At 43.2% G+C, this 21,522-nt stretch overlaps 1 protein-coding gene across 4 annotated transcripts in view; it reads right to left on the reverse strand.

Annotated features, from left to right (window-relative positions):
* Lnx1 (ligand of numb-protein X 1) overlaps positions 1-21,522 on the reverse strand; it is a 166,082-nt gene that overhangs the window by 19,156 nt on the left and 125,404 nt on the right. For all 4 annotated transcript variants that reach the window (XM_048784475.1, XM_048784474.1, XM_048784476.1 and 1 more), the window contains 5 exons: positions 19,412-19,653; positions 18,752-18,904; positions 15,120-15,322; positions 12,136-12,507; positions 1,673-1,807 (listed from right to left, as the gene is read on the reverse strand). In XM_048784475.1, coding sequence (XP_048640432.1) covers positions 1,673-1,807; positions 12,136-12,507; positions 15,120-15,322; positions 18,752-18,904; positions 19,412-19,653 — 1,105 coding nt within the window. The remainder of the gene's footprint in view (positions 1-1,672; positions 1,808-12,135; positions 12,508-15,119; positions 15,323-18,751; positions 18,905-19,411; positions 19,654-21,522) is intronic.

Below are 21,522 nucleotides of genomic sequence, written 5' to 3' on the forward strand. Positions count from 1 at the left end.
ATCCCAACCTACCATGCACCCTGCAACCCGAGGTGAAAACCAAATGTTCCGCATATGGTTAAAGGGCCTGAGTGCCCCCGGTCACATGCCTTTTCCTCTCCCACAGAGGTCATCCTACGCCTATTATTCCTTGACTTTCCAATGGACCCAAAGCTTTTCTGTTTCATAAATCCTGGCTTGCCTCCTGTGGTATGTCTTTGAATCATTTATGCTCCTATTTTCAAAATGCCACACTGTTTCTTTTTTTTTTTTTCACACTGTTTCTTAAATCAAGGGGAAAAAAAAGAACTTGAGTCAGAACATAAAAAAACTAAACCATCAAACAAGCCATTGTGTCCTTTAGTTTTATATTAAATATGCCACTCTTTTTGTAAGGACATTTCAGAAGGCAGAGAGAACTACACAGTTTCCCAGAAGGCCAGTGTGGAAGTGTTTCCAGGAATTCAGACACAGGACAGAGGGTTGTGGCAAAGTGGGCAGACCCTCCTGGCCTTGCCACGACTCGTGGCAGGTGGCGGGAGGCCTCCCTTCTAGTGGTTGAATGAATTAGAATGTAATATATTCTACTTAATTCAACTAAAAACAGTTAATTATACAAAAAACTTTAGTTAATGAAGCCAATACACCAGTTTTTCCATTTTTAAAAACTGTCAGTTTAATTTAAACACGTTTAGCAGTGTTTATTAGCAAGAAAACATCAGGAAGTTATTATCTAGAAAATGTTTTAAAAGATTGTATTTGGTCTGTCTAGGTTTCTTATTATAAACATGGAATTTAAGGATCTATGGGGCATAGCTGGCTGGAGATTGGGGAAGAGGATGTAATCATATAAACTCTGGAACAATATAAAGCAATCACGCTCTTTAATTAAAATTTTGAATATTGTTTCTGCATACATTGCTCAAAAACTCAATTTATGGATATATGTGTGTATGTATATATTAAAATATACATATATGTGTATATGTATGTATATGGGGAGAGGTTAAAGTGTGGCCTCTCATAGAAGCTACAGAGAGAGCAGCACAAGTTGGGTTGAGTCACCTCACTTGAAGGGAGGCTGCAGACTGGTGGCCTGAAAGATTCTACCCACAGATCCATTCTGCTTGATCCAGAATGTTTTAAGATTTTTCTAAGATAGGACATGTTCTCTGGTTTGCTCCAATCCCCACCACTCCCTAATGTTCCATTCCATGAGCTTCAAGTGTTTAAATCATCTTCCTGGGTCTGTTGTAAAACGTAAACATATTTAAAATAGCAGAGGAATAATCATTCTTTATTTCCAGTCAGACTGGGAATCTTAAGAACCAGAAACCAAGCAAACCTCTTGTTTCATTTCAAAGTAAATGGAAAACAGTCCTTAAACGTAATGACTCTTGGTAAGAACAAGACATGTATTTGGCTTAGACTAGAAATCAGGTCCCCACATGAGGTCTACTGTAAGAGCAGGTTTTAAAACTCTCTCGGCCCCTTCCTTGCTCCTGCTTGGATAGGAGACACGTGTTATCTCACCAATCAGATGATGGGACTCTGGCCCTTAAGTTTTATAGGTGCTACAGTGTTTCTGTAAGTGACAAAGTCCAGAGGTGACACTTTGAAATAATAAAGTGAGCAGTTTTCCCAAGAAACAGCTCCTTGCAGGAGCAGAGGACATGCCCGGGCTGGGCCTCACCTTGGGAGTGTTGCTCCTCTCGCCTGGGCCTGGGGACCAGTTGCCATTGCTGATCCAGCTGGCTTCCTGAAGGATGTCTGGGCTGTGCTGTCGAACCTGGCGGGACACGACGAGGTGGACGCGCCTTTCGCTGGCCTGGGTGGGAAGACACAGCTGTTAGCCGCTCTCAGAGCTCATGTGGACAGCATCTGCTCTTCTTCTCTAGCTCGGATGATGGGAGCTGGAGGTATTAGCTTTCTGCCCACCGTGGTCTCAGTGTTTATTCCAACCAAAGCTCATATGCTGAAATCCTCACCGACAAGGTGATGGAATTACATGTGGAGACTTAAGGAATGAGATTAGTGCCATTATAAAAGAGGACTGAGGGAGTCTGCCTTTCCACGAAGTGAGGACACAGTATCTCAATCTTCAGAACTGTGAGGAATAACTTTCTGTTATTTTTAAGCCACCTGGTTTAGTGTACTTTGTTACAGCAGCCAAATGGACTAAGATGTTCCCTCTCTTCTCTTCCTTCCCAGGGCACATAACCCATATCTCTCAGGAACCAAGCCCTTGTTTAAAAAACTTTAAGCAGTATGAACCCTTGGCAATGAAATTATTTCCATGGTTGTCTAACACCGATCAGCCCAAATCTTTATGACTTTACATTCTTATATTAATAAATCTCTCTTCCTAGGGCTTTCTCGAACCTCAGGGGTCATCAACTGGATGGTTGTAAATTAGATGGACTTTTTAAGATAAGATTGCTAAAATGCAGTGAGTATGTTGAATGTCAGTATCACAATGGATGGTCATTCAGGCTGAGGCAGGAAGGTCGCATGTTCAAGGCCAGTCTCAGCAACTTAGCAAGGCTCTAAGCAACTTAAAAAGACCCTGTCTCAAAAAAATAAAAATAATAATAATAATAAAAAGCACAGTGGTACATGCCTGTAATCCCAGTGGCTCAGGAGACTGAGGCAGGAGGATCATGAGTTCAAAGCCAGCCTCAGCAACTTAACGAGGCCTTAAGCAACTTAGACCGTGTTTCTAAATAAAATATAGAAAAGGGCTGGAGATGTGGCTCGTGGTTAAGCATCCCTGGGTCCAATACCCAGTAGAAAGAAGGAAAGAGAGAGAGAGGAGAGGAGAGGAGAAAAAAGAAGAAAGGAAGGAAAGAAAAAAAATCCTACTAAGAATGGGGTCCAAAAAGTAAGTTTGAGTCCTCAGCGGGCTCTTCTTCACCGGGCCCAGCCATCTCCTGCCTAGTCCTGGCCCCTGTGCCCTCCCTTTGTTCGCCTGCCCATCTTGCATTCCCTGGTGTTTCTCATCACATAGAAAGCCTGTGTCAGAAGAGAGCAAAAATAACAAGCCTAGGAAATAATCATGAAGATGCTGACATGCAGAACTACGGCATTAGCCAACTGTCGATCCTTGGAATAATAGCTGTGTCTCTTTCTTTGGCCTGTAAGCCTCTGTCATCCTAATAAGGTTATCTTTGGGAACTCTCTGAAGCAAAAATCACTAAAAGATAAGCAGCAGCAAACAGTCAGGTCCAAACTTCAGTCACTGAGCCTGAATCTGCTCTTATCTTCGGGGAAATCCACTGTGGCGCAAGCTCCCAGCAGCCGGTTTGTCTCTAGGCCCACGAACTGTCCCAGGTTCATCTTTGGACAAGGAGCAGGGCATGATCTAAGCCCCTCATAAGAACTGAGAACACTGGAGACATACGCATGGGGTCTTTTTGCCAGGCAAAATGGATGTGGCCAAGGAGCAGCCTGCGAGAGCTATTCAATTCACATTTTCGAACACAGATTTCTCACTGTGTTTTCAAAGGCTGGCTCTGGTATTAAGTTGTTGGCAGGAATAATGCTCCAATAAATAACTCTGGTATCAACTTACTTGGAAATAAATTCTCTGTGAGGCTGGATCTGTGGCTCTCACCAGCCACCTTGTAAATTGCTCACAGAGAGACTATTTGAGGCACTTTCTTTTGTAGTGTTTGAAGATAGAAGGTGGAAAATGGGCTAATGTGTTTGTCCTGGCTCTTACCTCTCAGGAGCAGCAGGATTAGGGTAGAGAAACAGCCTGGCCCCAGACTCTTTATTTCTCCCCCACTAGTGAGAATGTGATGTGGGTATGAGAAGATGGACCAGGAGCAGAACAGGGTGAAGGAGAATGCTTCTTTTTCTTTTTTTGGTACCGGGATTGAACTCAGGGGTGCTTAACCACTGAGCCACATCTTCAGCCCTTTTTAGTATTTTACTTAGAGACAGGGTCTCACTGAGCTGCTTAGGGCCTTGATAAATTGCTGAGGCTTTGAACTTGGGATCCTCCTGCCCCAGCCTCCTGAACTGCTGGGGTTACTGGTGTGTGCCACCATGTCTGACAGGAGACTGATTCTTAATTTGATACCTATATAATACGTACCAGGAAGATGGGTACAGTGGACCTGTTATTTTAATGATAAATAATGGCTAGAGGGCCAGCAATGAGTTCAGGCAGAGAAAAAGTTGATAGATCATCTGCACATGGAGGTGTTTGCCTCTCACCTAGCCAAGGGCTTTTCTATTCATGTGTTAAGGAGGACAGGAGACAAGCTAGATGTACTTTTGGTGCTTTTTTTCTTTTTATTGATGCTGAAATAAAATGCTAACTAAAATGTATTTAATTCGTGTTGTTTCATTCATTGTCTTTCTTCTACTAGCTTTATAAACTCTCTTTCCTTCTTAAAAAAAAAAAGAAAAAGAAAAACACTTCAAATTAAGAGTCACTCCCTTCCCCCAGCATGCTGCAGGGCATCTTTCTATGCAAACAACCTGAAAGGGAGACTCCAAATTGATAGTGGGACCTCAGGATTGTGTTGCTTAGAGTAGGAAGAACAGGGACACAGTTCTCTGTAGAGTGCAGTCTAGGTCCACAGGAGGCTCACCAACTGCGTGGCTCCCTGATACAGGCAAGTGATGGCAGGGGTGGGACTTACAGTGTCTGCTGCCTGGAGAGCTGGTCTCTATTAATGTTCCATCCCTTAATATCAGAAGTTTTAAAAAATGATCATCTTTTAAAAAACCAAATTCATTCTGCATTCCCCAATGGCTTCTTTTCTAAAAATCTCAGGCTGAGGTCATCTGGCTCAACTGATTCTCAACATAGGCTTGTGGGGCTGGTTCTTTCTATCCTGAATGGCTGCCCCTTTTAGCTTCCCTCCCAGCAAATTTCAAGAATCATGCTCAGCTCATCCATCTGTGCACACGGAGCCCAGGGGGAGTGGGGGAGCGCTGATTATATTTAATTAGAAAGTCACAGATATGCAAGAGATGTCAGACATCATCTAATCCAACATTTTCCCTCTAGCCCATGGTTCAATTTCCCTACAACATCCTTGCCAGTTGTGACCTAGCTCATGAGTCAATGCCCCCAATGACAGGAAGCTCACTGTGTGCCCATTTTAGACAGCACTAATTAGAAAATTTGCCTTTAGGTTAATCTTAAATTTGTCATTTTCTCCCTTGCCTTTGGTTAGGCCCTACAGGATAACCCCAAATAAATTTCCAAGTGACAATCCTATTTTAAGATGGCTCTCATCGCTCTTTCTTAGTTCTTCTACTTTCCGGGTCAGTTCTTTCTACTTCCTGCAATATTTAATGTTTTCAAATCATCTCAAAAGTCTGGTGAACTCTGGACTCTAATTATAAAGTTGGGTGGAGGTGGGGTGTTTAGAACCGGGCCCAGAGGCTGAGTTCTACTTTGACCAGTATAGCAAGGTTTTTTGGCTGATGGGCCAGATGCACAGAGGACCTCGTCGATGGAACTCCCACCTTGCATAGAGGATTGTCTATATGTTTCATTGGACCAAGAACTCCATAGATTCCTGTCTTGATCATTATTGATTAATTAAAAGATAACAGACAGGACTGCACCACACAACACATTCTAGCAGCTCGGCCTACCTCTGAAACCGTGGATGGGACACAGGCCTTACATGACAATATGGACAACTAGAGGCATCAGACCCAAATGATAAGCTAGAAAAACAACAGAGTTCAGTCACTCCTACTGACTGCATCACATACTACATACTACACAACAAGGATTGGAACAAGGTCCTGGCCCTTACCCTTCTCTCCAGGGAGCAAGAGAACTTCTGGGGTGGGAGGAATCCTTCCCATTGAGCAAAGAATCGGAAACTTCAGAAATATAACTCGAGAATAAGCTAATGGTATGTGGCAAGTTGATGTTCCCTATAAAATGAGCTTGATGAAACCAAATCTGGTATGTGTGGATTTGTTTAGCATTGAAAATTTTAGCATCTAGCACAGGGCCTGGCACATTATAAAGGCAATTCATGAATGGCTACAGAGGTGGCATCTCTTTCAGTGAATGAAAAGCAATTAGAGTTTGGATGATGAGAAAGGAAATTAAGGAGGTTTGAGGAAAAAGTGGGGAAAAGATTTTTGGATTTGACCAGGGTAGCAAGAGAAAATTAGGATAGCAATTTGGTTTATTTTTTCCAGTGTACTGTAGCTCACCCCCTATTCCCAGAAACACACATCTTTAAGGTATAAAGAAATTAATGATGATGATAGTACAGATGGTGACTTAGGCAGGGTCATATGGATGTCAGTTCCAAACTCAAAATAAGCATTTAGTTCCTGCGTTGCTGAATCTGCTGATTGTTGAGTCCATAGAGTGAACCTACTCCTCTGCCTTAAACACCATTTCTCTTAAAGTGTCTAGAGGTTACTTGCAGGATCAACTCTGTTCCATGGTTTAAAAAAAGAGAAAGTGCATGTGGCCAGTAGGCAGTGGTACACACCTATAATCCCAGCTATGCAGGAGGCTGAGGCAGGAAGATCATAAGTTTGAAGCTAGCCTGGACAACTTAGGGAGAACTTGTCTCAAAATAAAAACAATTTTAAAAGGGTTATGGATGCAGCTCAGTGGTAGAGTGCCCCTGGGTTCAATCCCTAGTCTTTTAAAAAAGCAAAACAAAAATATGCATGTGGAGGATGTGTGTATTGGAGAAAGGGTAGTCAAGTGTCCAGATTCCTTAACATTCAGTGTAGAGCTGTGCCTAAGATTTGCATTTATAAAATTCTAGGTCAGAAAGCTGTACAACTTACCAAGGCACAATTTTTCAAAAAACACATGGAATTTGGAGCTGTATATAAAAATCATTTGGACCTTGAGAATTCAGCTAAAAGAGCTTTAAGAATCTATGTATAGTTTAGTCTATGTGTATTAAATTTACTATAGTACCATGGAAAGACAATTTTAGTAGGGATTGGATTCCATATTAGCTCGGCTGATATGTAGAAGTCACACATAGACCTATCAGGTCTTATTTCACTGGTGATTCTTACTGGCTCCACGGGACTTGAATGTTTAAATTACTGCAAAAGTTTTGCCTTTTCTTTTCTTTTCTTTTTTTCCAGGTATGTAGCAGAACTCATGGATTTAGAATAAACCTAGGTAATATGATAAGATATTACTTGCCTTCTGGCTTTGTCTAAAGCCCTGTTGTATTCTTTTTAAAAGTCTGAAGTGCCTGGTTGTCAGTTTTTCTTTAATAAAATAACTCTCCATTTAAATATTAACTCTTCTGAAGAACAAAAGCACATGTCAGTATTCATGAAAACCCCTCGTTTTATCATCTCTACTAATGGTTAAGAATTTTTTTTAGTGTCTACATCAAGTCTGGGGTTGTCAAAAGACAAAAGCCACAAGAGGGATGCTCAAGTTTGAAATTCACAATTACCTTCTTTCTTTATTAATTATATACATGAATTATATTTGCTTTCTAAATAAATATGTATACATGAATCTAGAATTGCCAAGAAATGAAAGCATCTCAAAATAGGCATACTTCTCAGAATAAAAGACTCATGCAAACGGGGTAGATGCATGCTGACCTCCTAGGTGTGGGATGTTGAGACTTCTGTTCTTCCTTGTGTCTCAATGCTTTAGTCCATTATTTATTTGTTCTATTATTTTGGTATGACATCAAACAGTTTCCAAAACACTGTCTCTTATATACAGTTAGTCCAATGAGAGTACTCAAAACACTTGAGAAATTAACAACAGTGAAAAACCAATTTGTACTCATGAAGTCAACTGCTCTGTGTTGGACATTTCTGTCTCTTTAAGGTTTTTCTTCTCAGTGGGGCCTGACCATCTGTCTAACACTAGGGTCTGGTTAACCCAGGCTGCTGCTGAATAAGCTGAGGTCAGGGCTCAACATATGTAAAGTTGGTCAGATTTAAAACAGTTGCGGTCTCTCTGTAATAACTCTTCCCTGAAGTAATGCAGAAAAAAGCAGAATGTGGGGTACTGTGGGAGAGAACATGGTCAAGAGGACATGTTGTCTGGGAATTTCTCTGTAAGGCAAATGTGATTCATGGAGTAGACATACGAGGGCTGCAGAGCCAAGGAATGGGTGGAAATCTGAGTCTCAACCTTTGAAGGGCATTTAGTTTAATCCCCCCAGCCTGGTGTGTGTTACAAGTAACACATAAATAAAATCCATTCTTTAGAAACAGCAAGAGATTGTTTGGCTGAGTTTTTCCAGCATTCTGTTTTTTTCTTCATTTCTTTTCCAACTAGCTTTGCCCTAGTTTTTTTTTTTTTTAAAGAAAAACTTTTCCTGCTTATAAAGCACATTGGCTTTGTTTAGTAAGCAAAAGAATCTTTTAGGAATTCCCACTGTTAGGCAAGATTTTATTTCATAAATTAACTTTCTCAGGGAATTTTTTTGCTCTTCTGTTATTAATCTACAAAAGTAGATTGCCACATGCAATCAAGATTTTTCCAAATAACATGAGTAAGAGCTTTTCCTTTGCCTCTTGCGAAGTACAGTTGGCAACAGATCATGTTCAAAATGTGAGTTCCCTTAATTGACCTGCAGAGGGCGCTAACAATGTAACGTGAAAGAAACCTTGATGATCTCCTAAAAGTTCTCCTTTTGGGAGAGAAAAAATAATACTAAGAATGGAGTTCCTTGATGGGAAAAATAAAACAGACTCTTTTTCATGCACATGGTCTATTTTGTGTTTTCACCTACTGGCTTATGCAGACTAGAGCCACACATCTCACGCTGACTTATACTTGAGATCAAAGTCAAGAACGGGTGCGTTCCAAGCGCTATAGGGCCAGGAACTGCGTCAGTCTGGTTTGCCACTATATTGCACATCTCTGGGTACACAGAAGCTTCTCAAACAATAATGTGAACAAATCCAAGGAGAGATTATATCTTGGGGAAAAATAGCATGTAAAAGTAGATGCACTTCTTGTTCTCTGGTAAAATGGTTTAAAAACAAGTCCCTGTGAGGTGGAATTAATGTGTAAAATATATCTTTCATACATTTACAGATTTATAATTTGACTCCATTTTTCAAATTCAACAAAATTTTCAAACTGTAAGTAAATGCTTATTAGAGTGCCTGCTCTTGCCAGGCACTGGGCTAAGTGCTTGGAATACAATATTCCACCATATTATGCCACCCTAGACTGGCAGGTAATCATAAAACAGCTGGTAGGAAAGAAAAATAGGTGAGATGACGGACTCTGTGTGTGACAGGTCCACTATTTTAAGTGAGATTGTCAGGGAAGGCTCTCTGAGAAGGAGAGACTTGAATGAGGTATGGGGGTGAGTCTGACAGACATGAATCTTCTACAAAAGATTCTTCTAGGCAGAGGGACAGCAAGAACTTGGGCTCGGAGGTGGAAAACTTCTTGAAATATGTGCAGAGTGGGAAGAAAGCAATGCAGCTAAAAATGGTTAAACTAAGTAGAGAATACCAGAAATTCTCCCCTTTGCTTGAGAAATGAATCTGGAGAGAGAACGAAAGGCCAGAGTATGTCTGTGTCTGCCCATCATGCCAAGGCTTTGTAATTTTAACCTGATTATCTTGAGAAGGCCCAGAAGGCTGAGAGCAGGAGAGTGGCTTTGCAAAGAAGTCATTCTGCAATTGAGTGTGGAAGCAAGGAGGCTGGTTAAGAGGCTCTTGCAGTGGGCCAGCCTGGCTGATGGAGGCCACGGAGGTGGTGAGAAATGAACTGGGAGAGAAGGATGCTCAAGTACGTGAAGACTCCTTTTGGACAAGTAACTGGGGAAATGGCACCATTTCTGGAGACTGGAAAGAAGAAAGGGGAGAAGGTTTGACCATGGATGGAGTGTGGAGAAGTCAAGGGATCAGTTTTGGACATGAATTTTGAGATGTCTTTAGACATTAACTTTATTTATTTATTTATGGGTACTGGAGATTGAACTCAGGGGCACTCAACCACTGAGCCACATCCCCAGCCCCATTTTATATTTTATTTAGAGACAGGGTCTCATTGAGTTGCTTAGCGCCTTGCTTTTGCTGAGGCTGACTTTGAACTAGTAATCCTCCTGCCTCAGCCTCCCGAGCCACTGGGATTACAGGTGGGTGCCACTGCCCCTGGCTAGACATTTACTTTAGATACCAAGTAGACATGTAGCTAAGTAAGTATGGTGGTCAGAGATGTTGGGGCCAGGTAATTTGAATTCTGGTGTAAACCCCGAGAGGATATGCCTCTGGTAACCCTGCTTTTTTCCTCCACCTCCTCCACAGGGTATGAGCTCAGGCCTTCTTGGGCAAATGAACATCCAGGGGGCTGAGCATTACCTTGGAACTGGGACTCCCACCAAGAGCCACTGCTCAGGGCCCAGGCACCAGGTGTGTTTCCTGCCCTCATGAGCAGAGGGAATAGGGCAAGTCCCCATGCACCCTCTGCCCCTGGCTGCCCAGGTTTCAACTGGCAAATATACAATGTACTGCTCAATTCTCCTTGAAGAAGAGGGATAAGCACACACACAACTATGATCAGAGTTGCTGTCCCTTGGAAGAAGTCCATGAGTAGGTGCCAAGGGGAGAGGGAAGCATGAGTGCTTGATGATCAATCAAGTCTTGAGGGCAGCTCTGAGCCCTGCAGGGTTCAGATTCTGCTGCTGACTGTCTATCTCTCTGAGGACAGATCTTTCTGGAAGATTCACATCACCTTCCTTCCTAGAGCCATCCAATGATATTCCATGGCTTTGGGGTTATTCTTGGCCTTAGCATGGCTCATAATACTCTCCATGGCCTGGCCCTTGCCTCCCACTTCTTCCTTGTGTATTTGCTGCTATTTTGAACCCACTAGGCTTCAGGTATTAGCCATTACTCTGATGGGACAGAGGGAAATGTTCTTCTGTGTTGTATCTCATTAGAATGATTCTCGCTGCTTATCCACCTAGAGAACTTCTGCTCATTCCTGAAAGCTCCAGTTCAAGACTTTCTTCTGCCACAAAGAATTCCTAGGTAGGCCCATCTCAGCAAAGATCTCTCCAGCACCTGCACCAGCCGGACTTTAGTTCTCCATGGCAGAACTATCACACCATATGACAGTTGTGAAGAGAAAGTCCACCCTGTCAGAGAGTGGGCTCCTTGGGGAGAGCAACACCTGCCTGTTCTCTGCACCTAACCCAGGGCCAGGTTAGCAGTGGAAACTTAATACATGTTTGATAAGTGAAGGGAATGAATGGGTTAGAACCCAAGAGCTCAGAAGAATATCTGTCCCTTTAAGAATAAAGCTGTCAGCTCAGGCAACATTACTGAGATACCCAACTATCTGAAGGAATCTTCAGAAAATTCAAATGAGTGAGAAAAGTCAATCACAAAAGCTTATATACTGTATGATATATCTAAAAAATTTAAAATTCAAAATTACAGAAATGGAGAACAGATGAGCAGTTGCCAAGGGTGAGGAGGAGGCGGGGTAGGAGGAAGGCAGATGTGGCTATAAAAGGATCACTTTCATAAGGATCTTTGTGGGGATGGAAATATTCTGCATCTTGATATGTCAGTGTCAACAGCCTGGTTGTGATACTGTACCAGGGTTTTGCAAGATGTTAACACTGTTGAAAAGAGAAATGTGGATAAGGGATTCCTCTGTGTTGTCTTTTACAACAACCCAGAATTATTGTTTTTTTATTAATCCAGAATTATCTCAAAATAAAAAGTTTAATTACAAAAAAGAAAAGGAAGAAAATTCCATGGTGATCCAACCACAGTCAATAAGATGCACACTCATCTAAATGAAATCACACCGATCAGAAAAATGTATTAGTGCACTGTCAGGCTATTGTGAACTCTTTCTTGAGGGAGTTAATACGATAGGCTGTCTTGGAGGTTTCCAGAGGTATGGGAATGACTCCTAGGTCTGCATCTAACACACTGGGTACAAAGATGACCTGACCCTGCTAACCTTCGGTGACCTTAACCTTGTGAGGCTGCAACACACAGCTGCATGTGTTCAGTTGCATCTGGAACAATGCACAGGGAATGCACTAGACCCCAAGGCACATCAGTTGCTTGCATACGGTTCTTACCTGGGCGGAAGCTTTGGCAACCCTGGCCCTTCCACTTAGACTGCCTGAAGGGAGGCACATGCTCCGCTCAAGCTGGGGGGTTCTGACTGTGACCCACCTGAATCAGATGAGCCGCGCTCTCTGGGCTGCCATATCGGAGGTCATGTCCATTGATGGCCAGCACGCGGTCGTTCTCCTCCAGCTGGCCGTGTCGGTCCGCCACGCCCCCATCCAGCACATTGAAGATGAACACCCCAGGTTCGTCCACTTTGCGCACCAGTTTTATTCCCAGCTGCTCCTCGGGGGTGCTTTTGTTGAGAATCACATGGAAACTGTCATTCCGAGTTCCGTAGGAGTCCAACACCTGTCCATTGCTCCTGCTTCGGAACTTCTGCTCTCGCAGCACGGTGAGCCGCAGTACCTGGCAGGGCTGTCGCAGGAGGCGCAGGGCGTAGTTGTGGGGGACGTTGCTGATGTCCATTCCGTTGACCTGGGGGAATGGAGCATCTGCAGTCAATAACCCCTGCCATCACCCTTCCGCAGAGGCCCACGCTCACCTGTTCAGGGCCCTGGGTGAGATGCTGCAACACTAAAGAAGTTAAAGGCCCAGGACCTCAGAAGACCCAGGGTGCTGCTCCCTTAGAAACTTCCCAGGCTCTCCCCTTATCCTGTGTCCAAAAATCCCCATCTTCCCATGGTACCTTTCAGGCCTCTGTGAGTGGGCACCCTCTGTCTACAAACTTGTCCTCACACAGGCTGCCCATTTATTTACTGAGTTCCAACCTTCATTTCTGTTGCCTTCCAAGCTTAGTTTAGCTGGTAGGAGGGGAGGGAAGAAAGAAAAAGTAGGAAAAGACAAAAGAAAAGGAATCTTCCCATCCAGCTTTGTCAAATGATTACATAACTAAACTCTTATTCTTTTTTGTGATTTTTTTCATGCATGCTAAGCACATGCTCTGCCATTGAACTCTACGCCAGCCCCAAACGATAACATTGATGGCCGTTTAAACCAAGCTGAGTTGACATTTTCTTTTCAAAATTCTTCAGTTGGATTTTTCTCCCTGGTCACCCATACTGGAACTTCTTTTTCCCATTTCTCTCTCTCTCTCTCTGTGAGTGTGTGTGTGTGTGTGAGAGAGAGAGAGAGAGAGAGAGAGAGAATATATAAATCTGAACGTGTGCACGTGTGCATATGCGTGAGTATTGTTACAAGTGATAGTGCATGTGTGTTTGAGAATGTGCATATGTGCATGAGGGTGTATGTATAAGTGTGTGACAAGTGTCTAAGTGGTGTGCATGAGTCTGTCTCCAAGTGTGTGAGTGTGGTAGTGAAAGTAATAGTGTGTGTGTGTGTGTGTGTGTGTGTGTGTGTGTGTGTGAAGACACTAAGGTGCTCATCTTGTCTGTGCTTCCCCTCAGCAAAAATGTGGGGAGAAGTCCTTATACAATTTCAAACACACCAACGTGAAAGGAAGTTTCTGGGCTCCCTTATTGAAAGGCTAGCTCACCTCACCTACTTAAGCTTGGCCCTCCCATTTGTGCCTCTCATAACAGCATGCAGGGCTGTTGCTGCAGCAGGCTTTCTGGTTTTAATTACTCCAGCTCGCAGGTCCTGCCTGGGGGCTGCAGCCCCCAGCGTTAGGCACCTCTCTGGAAGAAACCAATTCAGAGGAGCCCTGCACTCATTTCTTGAGGAGGGGGCCCATGAAGGAGCCACAGCCTTCTTGAATTTCTCGAGTTTGGTAAGATTTCTTGTACTTGCAGCCAATTGTTAGAGGCGCCTTGGAATGAGCTTCGGAAAAACCTTCCTGAGGGACAGTCACCCATTCTCTGCTACAGCTCCAGAGAAGAGCAGGGGCTCCCCATGCAAACACAGGCCACCTTTGTCCAAGCACAGGTGAGCAGAGTATGGGGCCTGCTTTCCCCATTACACCCAGGCCAAGAGGTCAGGGTTGCCTGCAAAGAGTGCTGGCAGCCCTTTTGCCTGCAAGTGCCAGCTGAAGACCACAAGAATCAAAATGTTTTCTTATGCAGCCCTCCCAGGCAGCAGAGTTTCCACTAGTTGGGGAGGAAGCCATGCAGAGCACTGCAGATTGCACTGCTGGCGGCCCCCTGGGGTTGCTTCCCACCTCAGAGGCCAGTGGGAATGTCAGCATTTCTGCAATAACTGCTTTAAGTTATTTCTCCTCTTCTTCCAATTAGTTTGCCAAACAAACAGCTCACAGTGTGACAAGAGCTTGTCCCTTAGCAACCTAGAAGGGGAGGGATGCAGCCGTTATCTGAGTATCAGGAAGGGAGGGATCCCTCGTCACTTCTGGCACACATTTGACTTCTGTCTGATAAACAACTCTTACTTTATCCTTTCTCCTGAAAAGTCCTCCTTGAAGTCCCTCTCCTCACCCAAGTCTTGGCGGACAGTGTACCCAAGACAACTCACTCCTCCATGTGTCTCCCCTGCAATGTCTCTGAGTTGGTAAAAATAGCCGAGGGATTGTTTTTATTTTCATGGAGAACCATTAAACCATAGGAAATTTACTTTAGAAGAATATCTGGATGTGATTAGATAAAACACAAAATGTTCCATTAATCTGCTCTAAAAATAATTTAAGAAAATATATGTTCCAGTTTTATATTACTTAAATGCTGAAGGAGAAGGAGAGGGAAAAAGAGAGGTAGAGAAGGGGAAAGAAGATTAAAAAGTAGCAGGGAGAAGAAAGAGAGGAGAGAAGGAGATAGAGACAAAATAATACAGATACAGAAATATTTATAAACTGGAAGGAGAAAGAGTGAGAATGAAAGACTTTCTCAATTATGATAAATCTCATATGAAGAGTCATATGAAAACTATGGAAAATGAATGTCCACATTTATTTTACTATTTTCTCCTCATCCATTCAACCAACCATCCATCCACCCATCTACCCACCCATCTGTCCATCCATCCATCCAACCATCCATCCACCCACCCATCTGTCTGGCCATCCATCCACCAACCTACCCATCCGTCCATCCAACAACCATCCATCCACATCCATCCATCATCTGCTCTGAAGAGTTTTTATAGGAAGGGCCTTGTCACAGCCCCACAGCCACAGTCTCTACCTTGAGGATGATGTCTCCTGGCAACAGCCGGCCATCTCTAGCAATCACTCCATCACGATAAATGTGTTGGATAATGATATGGACCAGTGGGGTTTCGCTGCCTCCCACAAGCCTGATGGAGAGGCTTTCGTTGGGATCCACTCGATTGATTTTGATGCTGGTAATTTCACCGTCTGGAATCAGGTGATACAGCCTTGGAAAGACTGAAATGGGCAAAGATAGTATTTATTTAAGACAACCACCCAGTGGCATTTCCAACCGCTTTTCTTGCCAAATTAAACTGTTCATTGTTTCTTGAGTGTGTTTTCTACTTTTGCTCCCTTGGTGCCAGGGTGAGTTGCTCTGCTGGAATGCTTTTCATCCTGGGCCTAAAACCAACTTTTCCTACAAGGCTGCATGAAATGATCCCTTCCAATTACACTCTACCCTGATCCCTCTTTCCCTTGCTCTCTCTAAACATGCCATTTCCTGTAAGCCTTTCTCTCTATTTCTTATGGCATTCAACCTTCTATTACGGATATTCATGCCCCTTTCTTATATTGCCCACTTGACGCCAAAATCCTTGAGGGCCTGATTTCTGGCTTCTCCTTGGTTCTGTGTATAGATCTCTGCATGCAAGAGTCTTCTGCTGATATTTACTGGGTGAACAGGAATGGATGAGCGAATGAAGGAACATCTTTTACAGAATGGACTGCAGTGTCAGCACCTGCTGATTTAAGGACAAAAATAAAACAAACCTGCTCTTCTGCCTTCTTTGATCATTTTAAGGATTCTTTCCTCTCAAGACCTGGCTTTTTAGGGTTGGGGGAATCATCAATCCTCTCTGTCAGATGCCACTTTCAATAGTTAAAGTCACAAGAGCTGTTTCATAAGTAAGAAGAGTCCAAGGCTCAGCTTCTGGAGGTTCGTCCCTGATCTGCCTCAATCACTGGATTCAGAGCTAAGGAGATTTAATGATTATGTAGGCTGGTGTTTCCAAACTTAATTTTTTTTTTCTTTAGCTGCAGAATCTGCTTTCCCCATGAAACCTTTAGTAGTTCCCTCTTTCCTCCCCCTTCCCATCCTGCTATGACCAGGTAAAGAGAAGCAGCTAAGATGGTGGCTGTACGGCCTTTTCTGCTCTTTAGCTTGTTCCAGCAGAAAGGGGAAGTGAACCAATTAGCTGGGGGCTGCAGAGTCAGGTGACCCTCAGAGCCAGATCTGAACCTGGTGCCCCAGCTGACTGCTGACTGCTTCCATCAGGCTTCCTGGAACCAGGTATTCACAGCCAGGTAAGAAGCCACAGGGACTTGTCCTAAGGAACCATAACCCAGCAGGGGCACACTTTTCCATTTCAGCTTGAATTGAAGTGTATGGAGGAGAAACCATTAAGTGCTGGGACCCAGCCTCCAGATCAGGCAGGAAGAGTGGCTCTCCTGGTTAGCCTGAGGCTGAAGTTAGGGTGCAGAGGGACGAGCTTCTGCCTCCTGCAGCTGCTCACAGCTGTCTTTACCCTGAGAATCTCCTTTAATGTTATCATCTGGAAAACTGGAACACTGCAGGCCTGATTCTAGATAATCCATTTTTTTTGTGACTATTTTCAAAATCTATGACTTCAGTCCATTTTTCCTAATAAACCCAACTCTCCAGGAACCATACATTAAAAAAAAATCACAGTTATTTCTAAGTATTACAAAGCATGGTTAACAAGGTAATTTAGTGGCCAGAGCAAGCCTGAGACATTGTAAATGTGTGCCCTTAAACTCTGCTCAGATTTAATTTAATGGAAATGACTGGCTTTGCTATAAAGCAGCCAGTAGCTGTCTTAATCTGTCGGTTCTGGTAATAACAGTACTTGGGCGTTTGAGTTCAGTGTTTCAGCTACTCTGATTCCGTTAGGTGGGCTACCCCACAGCAACTGTCAGGACATGTCTAGGAACAAGGGAATGGCGAGTTCTTAAAAAAATTATTTTGAGCAAAGAAAGATTTGGAAATAATCATCAAAGCTGCGGATCCTCCCTCCCTCTGTCCCCTCCCTTGCTACCTCATTCCCAACAGAGTTACAAAAACCATACTCCCAAACCTAAACCGCTCAAGGACATCTGCTTTCATAGTCTGAAAGGACAGACCCAGTCACACTCGTAGTAAATGATGTTAATTAGAGCCACACCAGCGAGACCCTAGTGACTCCAACGCATTAAAGTCATTTCTGAACTGTCAAACTTGCATTAGTCTGGAAAGAAAAGAATTTATTCAAAATTGCACGCTCCCCAGAGGACCAAAGTATTTGACAATTATTATTGTTTACAGTGAGTTCATTGTACAGTGGCACTGAGCTAAGCAATTTGAATGGGTATTTTGAGGTCTCATAATAATAGCAGTAGGGTGAGGAAAAGAGGTAAAGTACGTACAAGACTGTAAGAGTCTCAGATTAGTTTGAGCGCACGCGCACAAATACACACACACACACACACACACACAGAAACAGAGACACAGGAAGAGAACACACACAGGGTAAGGGGTGGTCATAAGTAAGTAAGAAAGAAGGGGCATAATGTACCTCCTCAAGAACCTTCTGAGGGCATAATAAATATGGTGGTTTAGGTTCCACCTTTCAACCCCCAAGAATGAAGGGCAGAATAACTTAGTGGTTATCAGAGTAGTTTCTGGAGCCAGAGGATCTGAGCTAAAATCCTAGTTCTACCATTTCTTTCTTTCAGCTGGGTGACTCTGGCTTAGTTGCCTAATCTCTCTCTCTCTCTCTCTCTCTCTCTCTCGTTTCCTCATCTACAAATTGGGAATGATAACCCTCGTTCCTTAGCATTGTTGTGACATTTAAATGGCTCAGAACTCTACCTGGAACACAGAAAGAACTCATCTTTTATTTAAAAAGCTATTATTATTACTACTCGAAACTTCTAAAATGAAATGAAAAGAAATGGGTAAGACGGTATTTCTTCAGCTCCCTTTAAACTGCCCAAACCACATAGGATCTACTATCTACCTAATGACTTTCTTTGCATGGATTCTAGAGCTGTATTCAAAGTTCAGCAAGATAAGCTAGAACAAGCTACGTAACATCTCTGTGCCTCAGTTGCCTTCACCTGTAAAACAGGGATAATAATAGTAACTTCTTCATTGTGTGGAGGACTGAGGAGATGCACGCAAAACACTCAGAACCACACCTTGTACACAGTTTAATGAGAACAAATTAATATGTCATTTATTTTGTGCCAGCACTCTTTTAAATGCTTTCCATTTATTAACTAGGATTATCATTCTTCACATGCATTAAGCTAGCTCCTTTTTGTTTTTTTAAAAGAATTTAACCTTTAGTTTATTCATTTGTTTTTATGTGGTGCTGAGAATCGAACCCAGTGCTTCACCCGTGCTAGGCAAGCGCTCTACCACTGAACCACAGCCCCAGCCCTCAGCCAGCTCTTAAAGGTAAGGGATCTGACACCTTTCCCTCACCTGTAAAAAAGGACAGCATTCATTTCTGACTTAAGTTACTTACAAGAGAAGGACATTGATCAAGGCGAAAAGTATTTTGTAACCTTGGGAAGAGAAGGTCGGTGGTGACCAGGTTGTCCTCACCCTGAATTACCCTGGGAGCCCAGCCCAGGTCCAGCCTCCTGGGGGACTTCACTTACCTTCAGGGGCAGTGGGATTTGTAGGATGTTCCCTGCCCTGGTCAGTTTGATTCGCAACTGCACTCCCACTCTTTGTCCTTCGAAGAACACTCAAAGCTCGGTTAATTTTTTTAAAAGATCTACTTCGGATAGTGGATCGCTCAAAGGGACGTGCTGAGGAAAAGCGAGGTGATAGAACCAGTAGTTAATAGAAATCATCTTTCATGGACACATCTGATAAAATACATGAAAACCTGAACAGTGATGACCTCTAGGTAGTAGGATAACCTCTAGGTAGAATCCGCTTACCTCTGCTTTCTAAATTTTCTACAGTGAAATACATGTGGCTTGTTTTAAAATCAGCTTTCCCCACTTGGGAGAAAGTGAATGTAACAGCACTTTTCTTGAGCAGGCAGGGAAGGCCCTGGCACTGGGGGAGTGATAAATCATCTGCTCTCCCTTCACCCCCTTTCACCACGTCCGAGTACACAGTTCTAATGACCTGAGGTACTCCTGGTTTCATTTCACTTTGGAGAATTGGACGCGGAGTGGCTGCCAAAACTACCAGAACCATTTCCCTTACAAAAACATTTCCAGAATTTTCCACAGTGAGTATTCCGTAGAGGGCAATCCCAAGGAAGGCCAAGAGCCCATTCCCCAACACCCACCCATTTGACTCACCCCTAGTCCGGTTGCTCCGGCCAGAGTCCAAGGGACTGTTTGCTGGCTGACCATCCTCGGCCGTTGACACGTAGGCAGGGTTGTCTAGGCCAGGCTCGTCCATCATTAAGGAGATGGTGGCAGCCGCAGAGACCTCTGGGGAGAGCGCCGTCGCTGTGAGGCTGGCGCAGCCATCTGGGCAGCCATCTTGTGAGCGCCTCTTCCTGTCTTTGGTCAGGCCATAGTGGGAGGCACCTTTACAGCTGAGACAGGAGGAGTGGGGAGGTCAGAAAGGGGTCCCCCCTGTGGTCATTGTTCAGTCAGGCCTCTTCAAACACATAGGCCGGCCCTATGCCCCCTTCCCTTTTCACACGTAGAAACTCAATATACCAACATTGCCATCAAATGGATTAACAACCTGAGAAAACAATTAAAGGGTTCTTATTGTATTCTCCTAATGCAGCCTCTACCCCAGTTGCTGGAATGCAAATCTATGAACATTCTGGTGTCTACGTGACTAGGGTTGGAGGATGGTGATCTTTACCTGTTTGGACTTGGTAATTTCTTCTTGCTGGTATCTATTTTGACCATGAAAGCTCATAGTCATACTCTCACTCCTTTCTTTTGGGTTTTGCTCCCACAGTATTGAACATAAATACAAAGCTCCTCCCAGAATCCATATTTAACTGTCCATGGAAACCAAAGCACCATTGCCACAAAGCCACAGGAGTTTTCTCAGTATCGCTATTCTCTAGGGGCAGGCTTGGTGGCTTCCATTTCTGCCTCTGGGCTGGTCTCCAAGGACCTCCTTTATTGCTCAGAGAGGTTAGGACCAGGGATGTTATACACTGGAAAATGTCATTCATGGTCACATTTTCTAACATTAGGAGAATAAAATAGTTTTTATTTTATTTTATTTTTTAACAAAAACATATTTGCTTCTATCCATCCATTTATGTAAACCTATTTGTTTTACCATCCATTTATGTAAAAAATCAAACAAACTAACTCTGTAAGACCAGTCATTGATGTAATAGGGAGAATTAGAAAGAGAAGATGATCCCTAAGCTTGGGAGTCCAAGGTTTGAGCTGATCTAGGCCCCTATTTTGCCATGACTGCATTTCTGTTGTCACTGGACAAGTCATTTCCCAACCAGAACCTTGCTCACAGGCAAGGTTCTGGTTGGGAAATGATGATGATTTAACTATCTCATTGCACTGTGGTGAGGGTAGGCAGCTCCCATAGTTGAAAAAACAGAAATCATTCCCATGAGTTCCTTTAAGAAGTGGCCATTGGCGTGTATTAGACATGCTAATTAGAAGTTATTCTGATCAATTAATTATAAAAAACCCTATTTGATTGAGCTATTTAAAAAAGACTTTTGTGATCCTGTGGGAAATGATGCTTCATTGGAAGAAAAATCCTGGAAAAGAACAGAATCCAATGTTGGTCTACAGTTGATCTGCATGCATGATGTCTACTACCCTTATAACCATAGAACTGGCAGGATAGAAGGCCCTATTGTCTGGATCAGAATCCTTGCCCTTAAATTTACTGAACTGAGGGATGTGGGGCAATTTTTTTAACCTGGTTAAAAAATCTACACTTACTTCTTGGTATAAAGTTTTGTTGATACTGTCTTATTAACAGTTTACCTTGCTCCTTGGAAATGGAGACTATCATGCTAAGAGTTTACCTTGCTAGATACACAGTAAATGTGAATTGTAGACCTTTCCATTATTTAGCTATTTTTAAATGCTTATTTTTTTCATATTGTAACAAGTGTGATTGATGTGGGTACGTGTTTGTTGCCAAGGAGCAGTCACGACATGGATGTCATTGCCTGAGAGTGGCCACACAATCACAGGTGTCTTTCTTGTCATTTCTGCTGTGTTGGCCTCACTCTTGGCACTACAACCCTGAGTTTAACTGCCACTTAAGTATCTTAGAAAAGCTTACATTATGAATCAGCACTGAAATGAAAAGCTACCGTACATATAGAAAGTCTCAGAAACAGAGCAGAGGGGTATACATTGGATATGGATAAAGCAAATATTCATCCTTAGTAGATCTGAAATCCCACATTTTCTTGCAAAGGAAAAAGTAAATGCTTTATTTGCTTAGAAAGACA

This window comes from Marmota marmota, unplaced genomic scaffold (genome assembly GCF_001458135.2).
Source record: "Marmota marmota marmota unplaced genomic scaffold, marMar, whole genome shotgun sequence".
Lineage (NCBI taxonomy): Eukaryota > Metazoa > Chordata > Mammalia > Rodentia > Sciuridae > Marmota > Marmota marmota.